General features: G+C 41.6%; 1 protein-coding gene across 8 annotated transcripts in view; it reads left to right on the forward strand.

Moving 5' to 3' along the window:
• The window catches only part of FMR1 (fragile X messenger ribonucleoprotein 1), a 491,218-nt gene that overhangs the window by 313,670 nt on the left and 160,036 nt on the right, over positions 1 to 17,512 (forward strand). For all 8 annotated transcript variants that reach the window (XM_085607992.1, XM_085607991.1, XM_085607997.1 and 5 more), the window contains one exon: positions 3,300 to 3,386. In XM_085607992.1, coding sequence (XP_085464118.1) covers positions 3,300 to 3,386 — 87 coding nt within the window. The remainder of the gene's footprint in view (positions 1 to 3,299; positions 3,387 to 17,512) is intronic.

Raw genomic sequence — 17,512 nt, forward strand, 5'->3', positions numbered from 1 at the left:
ATGATTTACATTTATCATCGTTGAATATATTTTTTTCTAATGCTTTAATTGTTGGGTTTAACAAATCTCCTGAATGTCTTTACCATGTTACTTGCAACCAATGTTCTGCCTTCCATATGTATCATATTATTTTTTATCCTAATCTTTGTCTTTTGGGTTCTATTGAAATGTATAACCAACCTTGAGAAAGCCCCAAGCCTGCTCACCACATGGGGCGAAACACGTGTTGGCCGGTCACTACCCATAATATCTTGTCAAGCAGTGTAATTGGAGTTTGGCAATCACCAAGGGACACAAGTTTAAAAAATAATTATACAAGAATTTGATGACTCATGGCCTTCAATATTAATTCTAAATTTAAATTCAACATTGGATTTATACGTTACCTGGGACTAATTCATATTACAAGTTACAGATCCTGATTATACTGTGGATTTAAGGGGTACGGTCCTTCTATAGGTTAGCCCATTTGAACTTAAATTAAAGCCCTGCCTATGGTGGCGCAGATCCTCTAGGTTATTATCCCAACTCTTCTTGAATGTTACATTTATATGTGGCTCTGCACCATTACTTCTGGAGTGGTACGGAGTCATCACGGAGTCACATGGCGCCCCCTATCAATGCAAGGAAAATTCTCTGGATCCAGCCTTGTGCTTGGGAATATTCCTAAGATGAGGAATCTGCAGTTAGATAGAAAATGCAACAGTAAGAGCATTGCTGAAGGCACAACACTTTTCTTCTTTGCACCCTGTTACCATAGTTTCTGTTTTCTGAAAAAGTTCAAATACAAATGCCAGACACCAAAGAAAAAACATGCCTTAATGACTTCAGTACAGCTTAAGTGGCACAGGAAGGTTAAGAAAACCTCAAGAACTGTTCCTGTGTTCCTCCCTATGCTGCGCTGTAGTTTTAATACATGTAAGGGGAATCATGTTGAGTTTACCGGCCTAACCCATGGTCACTTGTACACTGCCGTGCGTGAAGCCTCAAAGGTTTGTGGAGTTCCATAGAGGACTGTCTATAAGAGATCATTCTGTAGCCTAAACACATTCTTTTGCTGCAAATGCACCAATGCAGTTTCTGATGTAATGTGCTCCCTCTCTCTGCCTAACACTATGTACACCCAATGGCTATTGAAATGTGAACGACTGACAACAAAGCATTTGTCTGAAACGGGCCGGCCAGTTGCTCTACTTTGTGGGTGCTGTGTCTGACCTAGAAAATGAATGACACCTCAAAAAAGCAATGGCTTATATGGGCGAAATTCTGTTAGTATTATTATTATTATTGTATATTAGTTTTCATGGTTACAAGAGGCTGGTGTGTAGCTAAAGCTGTCCCATAGTTTTCACTTGTGATTGGCTTTGCTTTAGTTGTGGTTGAATGTTTCCACCAATGTTTTTATGTATTTCTGATGAAATAGTTTAATTGCAGTGGTCATTTTGGGTTGAAGCAATTTTCCCTCCTAAATGTATTTTGTAAAGGTCACTCCCTGAGTCCTAATGTTTTTTATGATAAGTAATCAACTGCTAATTAGGTAGATCAGTTTTTCTTTATTTTTTTTTACTGTTTTGATCGTTTACAATTTGAATATAACTCAATTTGAGATGCATCGCTTTTAAGGAAAGCAGTGTTCTAATCGAAAGAGTATAATCATTTTTGGACTAAAGTACCATCTGCTATAAAGGACATTGCTTATTAATAAAGAGCTCCTCGTCTATAGAGGAACGAGTCGAAATCATAGGTTTTTTATGTGGCCATGGAACTCCGAGGTGACCCATCCTTTAAACTACATACCAATATAACTACCCTTTCCGAAAAAATGCTTATATCCTTGGTCTCTTGCTCCTTGATATAAAAGCGCATGGCTGGAAATATGTACACGAAATGTGGAATTAGTAGCGCTAAATTAAAAATACTTATAAACAACCGTTATTTTTTCGCAGAAACATATATGCAGTTTAATATGTTACTTTTATAAATGGGCTTAGTTATACATTTTTGCTAACATGCAGAGAGATTACTCTTTTCGTTTAATGAACAAAAAATTGTTCATAACATAAACATTGACTTTCTGCTCATATCTGTTCTTGTCAGGGAAACTGATCTGAAGATGTGAAAAGTCAGTTTTCATTTACGTTGTTTAAAATGCAGTTGTAAATTGGAAATCGGTATAGAGGCAGTAGGAAGGGGGGGTGGGGTTATGCCACACACAAGGGAACTTCAAAATAGAGATAAAAATGAATAATGGTAATGAGGAAAATTAACTTATCTGCTTGGAGCCGCATTTAAAAGAGGCAGATTGTTGATGGCTCATGCCTTTCATGTGTTGCTATTGTTCTATTCTGGAACCTTTTAATATTGTGATGTAAGCGGCTGCTTGGACTGCATTAAAGGAATAATGCATAATGTAGCCTCCGTTCTTGTAATTAAATTCTTCTCTTTGACCTGCTGTTAACACTGTGTCGGCTCCGGCAGCACCCATTGTGATGTCACAACTCAACAGTCATAAGTTACTGTAGTTGAGCTGCACGTCGTTTTCTTACTACAGGTGGCTAGTAACACAACTGTGCAATAATAAAGTTAGTCAAGTTTTTATACATAGGGATTCCAAGCTTCAGAGTATTATAAATATAGAACAGTTTTATTTTATAATATTCCATTATAACACCAATTTCAGTTTGCGAGGTATGCTGAGTTAAATCAGTGGTTCTTAACGTGGTCCGAAGACCCCTGAGGGTCAGCAAGGCCTACTCCGGGGATATGCAACTGTTTACCAAAATTAAATAATGTTAACATTAATAAAATGAAATGAATAAAGCTTTTACTAATCAAGAAACAAAATTGAAAATTTGAAGACTCTTTATAGGATTGTAAATTACACAAAATAGTTAGGCATTTGTTTGGGGTATACTTGATTTTCGATTTTTGTTTATTGTTTTGAGGTTCAAATCATAGAAGTTAATGAGGCTTGGGTCCCTGGTTTCCAATAATGACTCAGTGGGAATCCCTGGATTTTAGTTAAGATTCAGTGGGGGTCCACAGAAGTCGAAAGGTAAAGAACCGCTGATTTTAAAGGAATGTTATTGAACTAAAGTACCGGTATAGGTATTTAGTGAATGTTTTTGTTTTCATGTAACTAATTGTTTAAAATGACAAGTTATCTAAGTTCATGCAGTATCTGTGTTTTGTCTACATTCCGCTAACTATGTTTTTATATCTCTGCCTATCTATTTAACTTTAGAAAAAATATGTTTTGACCGTTTAGCACTGATATATGTTTTAAATTGCCTTTGCAGGGGCTAGTACCGTTTGTGTTTGTTGGAACCAAGGACAGTATCACAAATGCAACAGTTCTTTTGGATTACCATCTTAATTATTTAAAGGTGAGCTGTATTCATTTGTTTAATTGTCATACAATTTTGTTTTTAAAGCTCAGGATTTGTCAGTTCACGGATCTGCACACCATGTGTTAGATTCCAGGCAGCACTACTGTTGCAATTAAAAAAGCTTTTGTGACACAGAATGTAAATACTCTTTCTCAAAGCAAATAATTGTGTGTTGAATCCTTTGTCTTCAGTGTAATGGTTATTAGTTGTGAGATGAAATATGCTGATGTGCATTCTGTTTTTAGGTAGTGCTGAATCTTAGAGGTGTCAATATATTTTTCATCTGGTGATGTTTGCTATCTTTTTCCATCAAGACATCAGTCATTTACTAGTCATTGATCAATCTTTTTAAATTATTAGTCTCAAAAGAAAACCTTGTAGGAATGGTGCTAGAAACTAGCCTCAGTACAGTGGCAAGTAAAGTATTTTAATCCCCCCACACACCCCCGCCGTGGAGCAAGTATCCTTGAACACAAGCTGAATCATGTATTATTACTTTTCTTACTGAGAACTTATTTGCTACACCCTATTCCTCTGTTTAAAGTAAATCAAAAGAAGATGGTCAAGACGCCAACTGATTTTTTTCAACAGAAGTTTGATTTGTTAGTCAAAAGTAGTGGGTTATAAGTCAAAATACCGGAGTTATAGCATGATAAAATGCTGTTCAGAACACATATGGTTTTACCATATTTCTGACCGTGTGTGCCCCAAATCAAAATAAAAGGATTTGTTTTCAATTTCTTTATTATTTGTTATGCTGGCTTATCACAGGGGCTGTTTTCATTGGGAGAAGGTTTCCTTTAGCAATGCATTCAACTTTGCGAAGATGGTGAGGAGTAAATTCGTTAGGCAGAGTAACCTGTAGAAAACACCCAAATACCCTCATAACTACAGTGGATCGATTGCTGGAGAGAACTGCACCGATGTGAAAAGGTTTTCATTTCCCTGGTCATGTTCCATGGGTTTACTCAAATATAGGTACTTGGTGGTTTGCGAACGAAAATAATCTTTGTATGGGAGAAACTTAAGAAAACTTAAGAATCTACTCTTGCTTAGCGGATAGAGCAATCATTTTGCGAAATGACCTTCTCTACTGATAGACGAATAGAGTCTAAATTAAGGAATATCTTCCAACCAGCAATATTAATTAGGGAAAGGCCAAAGTGGAATGCCCTAAACTGGTTATTAGTGGTCAAACATCGGCCATCAATACAAGCTCAGTGAATTTGTAGATCAACTCCATTTGTTGCAAGTAAATATTGCAGACTTTTTCCTAATAATGTCTAGCCTTCCAGTTGTCTCAGAAGCTGCTGTATTTTTACAACACTTAATCTTCTTTAGAATGATCTTTCTATGGTTATATTCTGAGTTGGATTTTTTGTTATATTAATGCTAAGTGTTTTACAGCTTTGCTTCCCAAAAAATATTTGTCTAATTATTGTTTGTTCCTTTACTTTTCGACTTTCATCGCTTAGGCATATGTAAGTGTTTTTGTAGAAAAGCAGATATTAGGCATGTGATTCTACATAATAAATTCTTTTAATGGGTTACCTACACTAGTTGGAGATGTTGATGATGGATGAAGAATTTCCGTTGCTTTTATGATTGCTATTTCAAATCGCCTGAAAAGCACCAAATCCCCCCAATGAAGAATATCCCTCTACATCCCATGTCTCTTGAAGGCACTCTATCTCAAATGATTTGCCTGAATCTCATCCCTGCCCATCCTCTAAAAAAGATCTTAACCCAAAATATTCCAATTAAGGATGTGCAGGATTTTTTTACGTGTCTCCGGGAGCCCGCCTTGTCATTTCAACTTCTTTCTAACACTGTGGCCCATTAAGGTTGTCCCTACTCCGGGATCAACCTTAGAGGGCCCAATCTCCTAATTCAGAGTGGGTATAGCACATGGGAAGTGCGAGAAGAACTCTTCTACATACCTCATATTTACGCACCATGTTTCCTGCATGCAGAGGACATCGATATCAGATATAGTACGTGCCCGCTCCTTGATTCCCATCTTATTCTGGCACCCTCCTACATTTCGTGTTATGCAGTCATCAATGACTTGGTTAGTGGTACTAGAGCCAGTCCTTCAGAATATGAACAACAAAGGCTAATATTAGAATTATGTTTGCCATTGGTACTATTAACACTATCAATTCTATCAACAAGTCTACAATTACACTTGCTATTACGAGAATCCTACCCGATCAGATCAAAATCATTCAAGACCGTGCCAGCCTTAAGCACGTTTCCTATATCAGGGTTTTACCTTTGTGTCCTCGTGATACTATGCCTAAGTCAGTCATTATCTTGTAGGGAGCTAAGCACCTGAAACATATTGGTCATAACCAAAGGAGAATACAAACTATGACTACTGCCAGGTACTTCCTGTATGTTGTGGTTCAAATTGCGTGTTGAATCAAAAGGGCGTAGGTGACGGTGTGATTACATTAGTGACATTATCAAACCACTAATCACTGACTGTGATTGGCAAGCAATTGTACCCCTTGTTTATCATGCTGACCCGTCTTTATAGTCAAAGATGCACTGGAAGTGCCCAAATTGTCACATTGACCTGTTGGTCTCCCATTTGCTTTTCATGAACCTGTCCCAGTTTTGGAGATTTTTGGTAAGGAGTTAAGACTTTTAGTAGTGGGGGCAATTCAGATAAGGTTTAGTGTTGTATTCATATGATTATGCCTTTCACCCCTGAAATATTGTCAGTTGCTTTCAGGCACTGTGTTCTGCAGTTTCAGAGTTCCTTATACCTGTGTACAGTCTTTCAAAAATGTTGTTTTCAGAGCGGTGGAGAAGCCTTTATCTTTTTCACTTGCTTCGCAGTCCATCATTGGTCCTATTTGAATGTTCTTATAAAATGTGTTTTTGGATTATTGCACCAATGTTGTTGGATCGTTATGGGCTCTCTCCTGAAACGTTCGTATTTTCCAGGTTCCACTTTTGTAAAATGTTATTCGTATGATGGTGAGTCATTTTCGATTGTGAATTTTACTTAAACTATCATGTGTAACAAAAGACAATGTATGTTTTGTATCTGATTTATGTGCAAAGCCTACTTATCTGGCATGCTTAACTTGCGAAAACAATTAACTACGATTGGACATGTCTACTCCCTTACTAATTGAAACATTATGTTTGGCATTAATTGTAGTTAAAGTGAACGACTGTTGATATTGGTGCATGGCGTGCTCATTTGTAAAAATAGACATTTTTACAGTGTCTGTCTCCCTTGCTGGTTTGCTGTTTCTTAACAGCCTTTGCCTGAAATGTTGCTGCCTCATTACAAAGATCGATATTATTTAAATTATTTTAAAACGAATTTATAGATTAACTTCAGTGTGTTTGTTGTGGTGCTTCAGAGCGCAAGAATGCGTGAGAGCGTTGGTAAGTAGCTGTTTGTATGGATGAGTTCAGTGATGAGATAGCTGGGTTCTTAGTGGAACGTTTGGAATCGGTAAGTGGAGTGGGCAGGAGCTGGGCACCGTTATGATCGCTTTCCATCTGGAATAGCTCGCTCTTCAGTGGCTTCCATCACAGCAGACTTGGTTGCTACTAGTGAGCTGAAGAGCCAAGAATGTTTACTATTCTGCTGGCAGTAAGACCAATTGATTCGTACATTTGCCTGGATTTGGTGTATCTGCTGGAATTTTGTGAGTTGGGTGCCTGAAGTCCTGCGCTTGTCGGGGGACACCATTGCAACTACCTACCTGCAGTGTGGCGAGGGATGTACATATGCACAAGACACTGAAGGAATACACGGAGGGGTGACAGATGACGTGTGTCATGGAAGTACCGGGTTGCATTGCGTGGCAGCCTTCTTTTGGCGGAACTACTCCACATTAATCGGGTCGTGTTGAATCAACAGTCGCCCCCATATTAAGTTTATTTCGGCAAGAGACTTGTAGGAAAGAACAAAGCTAGCGATCTCTGAATATGAGCCACGCCCTTTGCAGATGTAAGTTTACCTGATGAAAATCCGTTTTGGTGAAGTGAACCTACCGCGAAATCTGTTTCATTCTGTTTTTATAAAAGTACTGTTTCCATAAATGGAGATGCATGATATTTCATAAGTGAAACGTAACATTGACTTTATTGTTATTGCTGTGCAGTATTTCACTAACTGTAAACTTAAAGAAGGGTGGTGACTTTACAGTACATGGTAAGACAGTGAGCTTTGTAACCATCTAATGGAGAGGCATGAGCATTGGCAAAAACTGTTTCCTCTTTACAGATTACATTTTCAAAAATAAATATTCGTAAGGTTTCACCTTTCACTACCACGCATATTTACGGCGGCAGGAGAATCCCTGTCAATGAGATCGGTAGGATGGAAGGTGTGCTTTTTTAATGACATTGCTGCGAACTTAACACAGTGTCTGTTGTGCTGTGAGGAATAGGCTTGAATGCGTGATGACAATTGGGGCTGTTGTTTTCAAAGTATATGCTGACTCTGAGTCATCCTTCAGTGGGAGAAATTCATTAAAATAATTGGAGATAACCTACAGGAGATCGACATACATCCGGATGGTTTCACCATGCCGCTGTAAAAGTTACGCGCGGCTGTAAAAGGTTTTTAGTCTTGGGATGGATTGAGCAAAAGTAGATCGCACAACTGGGCAATGGTGAGATCAAGTTGTGTGTGGATCTTCGTCATCTTAATAAGATCATCGTTCTGGATAGGTTTGTATGTTAATGAAATGTTAGCCTAGGGTAAATGTGCCAAATGGTTTGCCACCATCGATTTGTCACTTGCTGAATATAAGATTCTCTTAGATCCTGATAATAGGAAGTACGCAGCTTTTATCACTTGGTAAGGATGTTTTAAGTTAAAGCGGATGCCTTTTGCTGCTACTGTTTTTCAAAGGTTGATGCTCCAGCTATTTGGCAAGTAAAAAGGAATTTATGTGTTTTTAATATGATATGTTAAATTATGTTTATTCATAAGGGCCGGTATAGCTGTCTCAGCCTCTCTCGTGACTATCAAAACATCATCTGCGTATTCTGCCACTTGAAAGCTGTATTACCAAATTCTATCCCTGGAATTTCTGTGTTTTCCCTCAGGTTTTGGAGGAACGGCTCTATAGCTATTAAGAAAAGTGACGGGGAAAGAGGGCAACTTTGTCTGGTGCCTTGTCGTACTGAAAGGAAAGAGGAAACTGCACCCCACCCTTACTTTGGCTCTAGGTTCGTGATATAGTGCCATAATTATTTGTATTAGTGAGTTACCCAAGTTAAACCTTTCTCGTATCATTTGCAGAAAAGCCCAGTCAACTTTGTCGCATGCTTTTTCCGCGTATAGGGAGATAGCGACAGTAGGGAAGTCGATTTGCTTAGCTTTTTTAATTTCATGGCAAAACATCATGGTGTTATCACAAGAGAGCCTATGTCTAAGGAAACCTACTTGCGAGGGGTGGCTGAGTTTACTAATATGTTTTTGAAGGCGGAGAGACAATATCATAGCGTATATTTTGCAGCCAAGGTTTATTGGCCTGTAATTTTCTGTGAGGAGCGGGTCTTTACCCTCTTTTGGGATGACTGTTATGATTGCCTCTGCTGGGGTGCCTGTGATTTTGCCTGTGTTTTCAAACTGGTGGTGTAGGTTCAAGAGAGGTTGTCTTAAGTGGCAGGTCAATGTTGTGAAGAAAGTTGCATTGTATCTGTCCGGACCTGGGGCGTTACCAGATTTACCAGATTTTAGCTTTTTAATGGCGTATTTACTTCTTGGAGGGTAATAGGGCCATTGCTGGAGCTCATTTCATGGTCTGTTAAGGAGTTAAGGGAGATCTTGTCTAGGAATTCTTTAAACCTCATGGGATTCAGTTTTGTGTTTGTCATACAGTTTTTGGTAGAATTCCTGGAACATTTCAGCTATTTTAAGTGGATTAGTGTGGATAATACCTGTGTCTTCCTTAATAGCATTGATGCAGATTTTCTGCATTTTAAATTTAAGGTATGAGGATAGGGATTTCCCAGCCTTGTTGGCCTTGCATATACGCAGGCTTTTTTGTTTATTAACCTAGACCCCTGCTCTGGTACTAATAATTTAATAGTATTCATATTTCTTGTTTAGTATCTTGCTTAGCGTCTGCGAGTCCTTCTTAGATAGATGAATCTTCTCTAGTTCCGAGATTTCCTTCTCTAGGGTGTGTAGTTTCTAATTGACATCTTCCTTCATGTTTGATTTACTTTTAATTACAATTCCCCTAATCGTGGATTTCAGTGCCTCCCACCTGGTGATGTGCGATGTCTCGTTTTCTTTGTTTTCTATCAAATAATGTTTAATCGCTTCTTCAATAACTCTTTGTTTTGTGGTTAAAACGTCATCACTGAATCTCCACAGGGGTTCTTTTAGCGGTGGTGTTGAGTCTGTATTAGTTAGTGTTATGCAGGAGTGGTCTGAGATGACTCTCGGCTCTATGGTTGTTTGGTCAATTCTGCTAGTTGAGTTCCTGAAATCAGGAGATAGTCTATTTTGAAGTATGAACTATGTGGGTAAGAATAGATTGTGTACTCCCTTTCTGCTGGATTCTGTAACCTCCATGTATCTATCATATTAAATTTACTGCAAAGGTTTTTGAGTGCTTTGTGCGACTTATTCGGTCTAAACTGGCAATTCGAGTTCCTACCAAGGGCAGTGTCCATTCGGAGATTAAAATTCCACCCTAGTATGAGTGTGGCTGAGTCGGGGATCCGGCTAATCTGCTCTCCAATTTCATCCCAAAAATCCGGGACGTCATTTGTGGGGGGATAAATGTTAACTATGTAAAGATCTGAGTTATTCTTAGTTTTGTTATGACCTATCTACCTTGCTTGTCGGCAGTGTGCAAGGTTAAGTCTGTCCTGGCTTTCCTAGAGATCAGTGTTAAGACTTTTTTTCTTGCCCATTGAAGAAAAACATGCTACATCTGTAAATTGGTGGCCTTTCAGTGAGTTAGCTAGGTTGGTATTTAGCTTAGTTTCTTGCAGAAGGATTATGTCTGCCTTTTGTTTATGGATACAGTCACAAAAAAAAAATCCTATTGACCGGATGGTTGAGGCCTTTAACATTCAGTGATAATATTTTAATGTTTTGATGAGTTGGGGATGTAATATTGTTGTGAGTGAAATCTATGATCAAGAAGTACAATGATTGCCAATAGTTTTAGGATCTTAGAGACATAGATTGGTATTTCAGTATTCTACGAAAGGAGCCTACTTCAGATATCTCGATAGTTGTTTTTTGCTTAGGTCTGCTTGTCACCTCGGGGGTTTGTGTAGCTGCTGGGACACAGTGAGAAATCTCAGCGTATAAGAGTCTCCCTACTGCAACCATTTTCTGAATGCATAGTTTCTTAGAGCCATTGGTTAAAAGAAAACGGGAACAATTATGTGTAGAATCACAATAAAGATAAAAAAGGCAAACAATAAAAAATACAAACCCCCCCTTCCCCTCCCACTAACCCTCCCATCCTCCCCCCAGTAGAAGCGCTAGATTTGGCGAAAGCAGGAGGACACTTCCCTCTCGGGGACGCTGTTATACATGGGAATTGCTTCCCTTCCCACGGAACTAAACTTAGTTAAACCAACTAAGGGTCTTTGTGAGACAAGAGTGTTAAACTAGCTAAAACAAAGTTATTTATTGCTCTGGATGCCATCTATTGTATTGTCTTGAGGATGTGGAATACTGACTGATGTAGCTTGGCAACTTGGAGTGCAGTTAATATAACTGACATAACTATTTCAATAAACACAAGCATATCTACATATGGACCTTCAAAGAAGTATCATAGGGCCGCAAGATCATAAGACAACTGTGTCAGCTATAACAATAGTATGCTAGAAGTGAACATTCATTTAATTTATAACTCACATTACCCACGTGGTAGGAGCTATCAGCTCTAGGTGTGTGGGCTCCTAGGTACATGCATATAAGTGTATATTGGCACAGATGCGTGGTGCCTGGTACCTGAACTAAGAGACCCTTTTCCCAATTTGTTACGATGTGTGGTGACAAATTGCACCCAATCCATACGTTAACGTTAGGTGAAGCACGCTACATAGTCAACTTAGAACAATCGGCTACAGTCTAAGAAATTATCGGATCAATGAAGAACTACCAGGATCCAGGGAGAGAGTATCCTCAACATGTAGAAAATGTGTGCGCCAAGTAAAGTTAGCCATATGCAGGCAGGAGTTGGGCAGAAGCAGGTTTGACAACTTGGCAGTAGTGAATGTGTCCATTTAGTGTCGTACAGTTCAGTCATTCTGTTTGTTGTGGGTATTTGTGAGAGGCTTCTATAGTCGTTATTTGCTGCAACTGTGATCATTAGAGAATATTGTAGGTTTTGGTGACCTGTGTGCAGCCTATATGATTATAATGCCTTAATATTTGATCCAATTATCCGCTATCACTATTAGAATAGGAGCTCCCCTTCATCAGCGGCTAAAATTCACACCTTCTGTGTTCTATTTCCCTTGTATGGGGTATTGTCGGTTGTCGGTAGTCTTGGCACAGTGGATTTTCAATGGTATGCCCCTCCTTAGTGGAGTGTCTTAGAAGGTGGTCAGTGTCTGCAGGCTCTTATAGTATTGTCTTTGTAGTGCCAGGCAGAACCCGGCTTACTATAGTTCTTACCTGCCTCAATTAGCCACAAGGATCTTGTAGTATTTGACTTTGTATTGCCCAGCGGGACCAGGCACACCAGTATTCCTTTACCTGCCTCAATTAGCCCAAAGACGGCCTCAAATGGTCACGACTATGGATAGACTAAGGCAGCTGGTCCTTCCGTGTAGATCTCCTTCGTTGTAGATTAGACCATTAGGCTCTCTCGTTCGCGCGTCGCACCTCAAGTTGCGCCATCTTAAGGTTAGGCACCCTCCGGTCCCTGGCGATCATCGCGGGAGCGCCTGAAAATCATTGCTGTCTCAATCTATCCACAGCAGAGGGCAGATTAGTGCAGTTTAACCCGGCAGATTCGTGTTCATTGAGCACATTCGCTGGCTGTAACCGTATGTTTCAGGCCATTTAGACACCACCAATAAGATCACGCCATCTTGGAGTTCTTAGTACTCTTGTGATCTATTGGGCCATCTTTTATGAGCCCCTTTGAATAACTTGCAGCTGCTTTTCATCTGACTGCAAATCAGTGTTAGTAAAGTGGTGGAATCCTACCCTCTTCCAAGCTCCCTGAAGATCTGTGGATTCATGAACCTCTGACTCAACTGCGGGTTTCACACTTGCTTCTGTTCTGCCTTTGGTCACAGTGCCACAAACAATGCTATAACCCCCCTTCCCCTGAGGATCGACGCCGATGTCATCAGTGCCGGAGGAGGAGACAAAACCATTTGTGCTCTCTCACCTTGATTCTACTAGGTTTTCGTCTTATGGCACCCCATCAGACTCTGTCACCTTGCCCTGACCTCAAGGAAGGTCTCAAACTCTCCATTATCGTTTTGGGACAGCCGAAGGTAATGATCAGTAGGATTAAGGGGATGTGTTTGTACCTCAGTTTACCAATGACAGTTGGTATGAGAATTGACAACATGCTTGGATTCTAGACAATTCTCCAGGCTTCAAATTGTTCTCGCTCCATGGCTTTGATACTAAGGACAGTGCCTCCGTCTTTGTCGTAATGTGGAGGGCGGCTGATGTACTTGACCTCCAACTTCCAACCATAGAGGTAAAGCAAAATGTACTAACTCTGGTAGTTCTGTTAAATGAAACACACATGTAGCCTCTACTGCTTTTTAATGAGGCCCTAATTGATACCTTTCTAGGGGCATGGATGCAGCCTTGCTCAGGGCCTTAAGTAAACCAACAAATTGTTCGGCTTCATAGCCCTTCTATGTGGACCCATATGAAACACCTGACCCCTGAAAGATTGGTGTTGCAGGCTTCTACCAGTAGGGTTAACCCAAATGCCTTCCCTACTGCTGCGCCAGGCCGAGAGTCAAAGTGCATTGAGACCTTTGGCAAGCGCATGTTTTCCTCCATCGCCTTGCATTATGCTCAGTCAATGCCAGCTGTCTCCTAGACCACTACTCCCATGTGCTTTAGGAGTCAGTGGCCCAGGTATTGCCTGACTTACCCAAGGACATCTTGGCCTCTCTCACACAGGCCATTCAGAATGACTGTGGTATGGCAAACTTTGTGATACTATGTGGACTGGCCACTACTAATTGCCAGGGCTGGTAATAGGGCAGGTTATAAGCACCGGTGTAGCACTCAGACTACACACCTGGATAAGGACCAGCTTCTTCGTGGACATCCAATCCTTACTAATTCACATTTCCTTCGACTGATCTGTCCCACTTTGGCAAGAAAGCAGATTGGGCCCTTGAACAATTTAAAAAGATAGCAGCGCCAATGCATGCTATTTAGGGCTGTCTGCCCCCTGAAACAATTTCACCTTCAGTTTGACATCTTTCTTAATTGTGGAAGGGTTACCAGCCTACCTACCCGCCACCACCAACATCCTCGGCTGTCTCAAGCCCACAAATGAAAAACCTGACCACCTTCTCACCACCTGGGACCAGCTTACCACACAAGACACCATAGCCATCATGAACTCCGTACACTCCGGAGCTCCCACAGGCCTCTGTCCCCACCACATCATCAACCTCGGGACCAAGAGGATCAGCAAAAAGCTCACCCCTGTTTTTCAACGCATCCATCACCACGGCCACCTTCCCTGAAGAATGGTAAAATGCAGACGTCAAACCCCTACTCAAGAAGCCATCAGCCGACCCCAACAAACGCCCCATCTCTCTGCTGCCCTTTCCTGTCAAATCCTTGAGAAGGCCATGAACCGCCAACTCACACGACACCTTGAGAACAGCAATCTTCTGGACACCTCTCAATCTAGATTCTGCACCAACCACAATACCGAAACCACTCTGATTGCTGCCACAGACGACATCATATCCTCCCTTGACCAGACAAAATCAGTGTCCCTGATCCTCTTAGACCTCTCAGCAGAATTTGACTCAGTATCTCACTACCTCCTCATTAAAAGGCCTCTTTACATTGGAATCAAATGAGATGCCCTCAAATGAATTGCCTCTTTGATCACCGGAAGAACCCAGAGAATCTGCCCACTTACCTTCACCTCGGAACCCAAGAAAACCATCTGTGGTGACATCTTTAGGATGTCATTTTGTGTAATGCACAAAATGTGAATATTTATAGGAAAGCAAGAAGGCCCCTTGTACACAACACCATTAGCTATGTGAACAACTAGTTTTATGCCGGTATATACTTTCACAGGGAGCTGGTAGGGGCATGCACACTGAGAACAGAGAGAATGGGTGGTAGATTATGTGAGCTGAACATTGAGGGTAGGACGGCACGGGTAAATGCACGCGCAGCAAGCAGGAGGAGGTAAGGAAACAGATATAGAATGGAGGGCAACGAATAGGAGAGGTAGCAAGGGCAGAGGCACCCAGACGGAGAACAGACGGCAGTTGTGTACACAGGCAGGGACAACAAACGGACTAGAGATGGAAGACTGGCATGGGCAGCATAACATACCACAAAGGGTACGAGGGTGTGAGCAGGGGCACAGAGTAAGCAGGAGATGGGAGAAGAGAGAGGTGTGCAGCAAGCTGAACATGGAGGGGCAGGCCGGTAGCGGCAACACAACAGACCACAGAGGGTAGGAGGAAGGGGACAGAGGCAGCAAGCTCACCAACGATGGAAGGTTGGCATGTGGAGTTGCAGCAAGCTGACCACGGAGAGAAAACTGGAGTGGGTAATAGCACACAGATATAGAAAGCAGGTGGGAGGAAAGGCAGGAGCAGGAGCAGGGGCACAGTGCTGACCAGGGAGGCCACGCAACAGGCAGTTACAGAGGACAGGAGGGAAGCTGCAGTGGCATGCACACAGATTGCAGAGGTGAGGGGGCTTGGATAGTAGTAGGGGTAACAAGCGGACCACAGAAGGAAGGTGGAAAGGGGCGGTGGCATTCAGATTCAGATGGGAGAGAAAGGGACAAGGAAGTCAGAAGCAGCAAGTCTTTTTTAAATATCTTTATAATTTTGGTTTACGTTTCTTGAAATGATTTTTAAAAGAACGTTGCATACAGTTCTTTAACTCGTGGATTTTGTTAATTTAACGTATGGCCTGTGCAATCGTGTTCGGGTTTTTCGGTCTTAGGTTCCACAAGTGCCCATGGAGTAGTTCTGTTCTGTTAAGATTTCTTATAGAGCGCACGTACACCGATTGGTTTCTTGGCGCTATTTCTAGGAGTTGCCGGAGCCCTATTGATTTAGTCGTATGCTTGGGTAAATAACCATGTCTTGAGAAGACTTCTGAATCGCGGAAAGTCAGTGCAGGATCTGATGTCAAGTGGAAGGGTGTTCCAGAATCTAGGTGCCAGCCCTGCGAGCCTGCATCCGCCCTGTTGCTTCAGTTTGTAGGAGGGTGTGACCAGATGGTTCATGTGGGCTGAACGCAGGTTGCGGGTAGGTATATGCGTTTGAGTAAGGCTAGAGATACATTTTGGACTCATGCCATGCAAGGACTTAAAAATAAGGCAACAAACTTTGATGGCACATCGTTGTGGTATGGGAAGCAAATGCACTTTCTAGGCTGCTGGAAAATCAGTCTAGCAGCCTGGTTCTGCACCAGTTACAGTCTTCGATATAGTGGTATGCCGAAGTATAGGGAGCTGGCATAGTCTATGTGCGATATAACCATGGCTAAAATAACCTGTACCAACTCTTCCCTGGTGAGGAGTCTGCTGATCTTCCTTAGCTGAAAGAAGCAAGTAGAGATTACCTATCCAATTTGAGCTTTCATAGTAAGGTCACAGTTGTCACCCCAAGACTCTTGGCTGAGGGAGATGAAGTGGGGAGAGAACCCAGTTCGACTGGACAGAAGTTTGAGCTCCATGGGTTTTGAATACCCCCTGTCAGAATAAGTTCGATGTTGTCCGGGTTAAGTTTTAAATGGTTGCTGTTCATCCAATTGCGCATGTGCAGCATAGTAGCTTGGAATTCAGACAGTCAGGTGTGTTATTAATGGTGAACATTAATTGTAGGTCGTCTGCATAGTTAAATGTGCACACCTTCCTTTCTTTCAAGGACCAGATCAGTGGGAGAAGGTATAGGTTGAACAAGTGCAGGGATAATGAGAAACCCTGAGATACTCCACATGTTGTTCTCATTTTAGGCGCCGTGAACTGGGATAAGCGAACCGACTGGGAGCGGTCTTTCAGGAACGATCTAATCCAGCTAAGAGCCAATCCCTGGAGGCCCGCATCCCTGACACTGTCAACCAAGATACCATGGTCGACCGTGTCAAATGCCGCGGAAAGATCAAACAGCATAAGGACCTGGAGGGAGCCTTTATCGGCTTCCTTTCGAAGTGTGTCTAGCACGGTCAGTATCACTGCCTCTGTTGAATGGGCTCTGCGAAACCCTGCTTGGTGGAGGTCGAGGTATTCAGACTGTTCGATAAAGGCATTTGGCCACATGGGATTTCAGTACCTTAGCCAAGTATGGGAGCAGAGAGATTGGATGGTAGTTGGTCAGACTCCGGGGATCGGCCCCTGTGTATTTTGGAAGGGGAACAATAATCGCTTCTTTGAAAGCTCTAGCGACACAGCCTTGAGACAGTGACTCATTCAGAAGAGAGAGGGCAGGCCTGGGGATTACAGAGAAAACTTCTTTTAATATATGAGGCAGACAGCTATCAGTGGGTAACCCTGATTTTACTTTGGTCAGAAGGTCCAAAAATGCCTGACTGCTTATTGCCGGGAACCAGGGTTTTTTGGCACTGATGGTAGTGCCTTGAGGGTGCAGCAGGTAGATAAAGAAGGTATTCAGGGAGTTACAAAGTGCTTGAGAGGGTATTGGTTTTATTGTGACTGTCAGGGTTGGACAGTTCATTGACAATGAAGAATATTTCCTTTGATCTATTGGTGGAGCTCAAGATTTTTTAATAGAAATCCGTAGCCTGGGTTGTTAAAATTGATTTTTTGTATTCTTCAGTAAAGCTAAATAAGTCTCTCTTTTATCAGGGGAGTACTTACGCCTCCATTTCCTTTCAGATTGGGGTAGGGCTAGTTTTGGGGTTTTTAGAGAACCATCTCAGAGCCTCATGTCGCCTAGCTGATCTT

This window comes from Triturus cristatus, chromosome 5_2 (genome assembly GCF_964204655.1).
Source record: "Triturus cristatus chromosome 5_2, aTriCri1.1, whole genome shotgun sequence".
Lineage (NCBI taxonomy): Eukaryota > Metazoa > Chordata > Amphibia > Caudata > Salamandridae > Triturus > Triturus cristatus.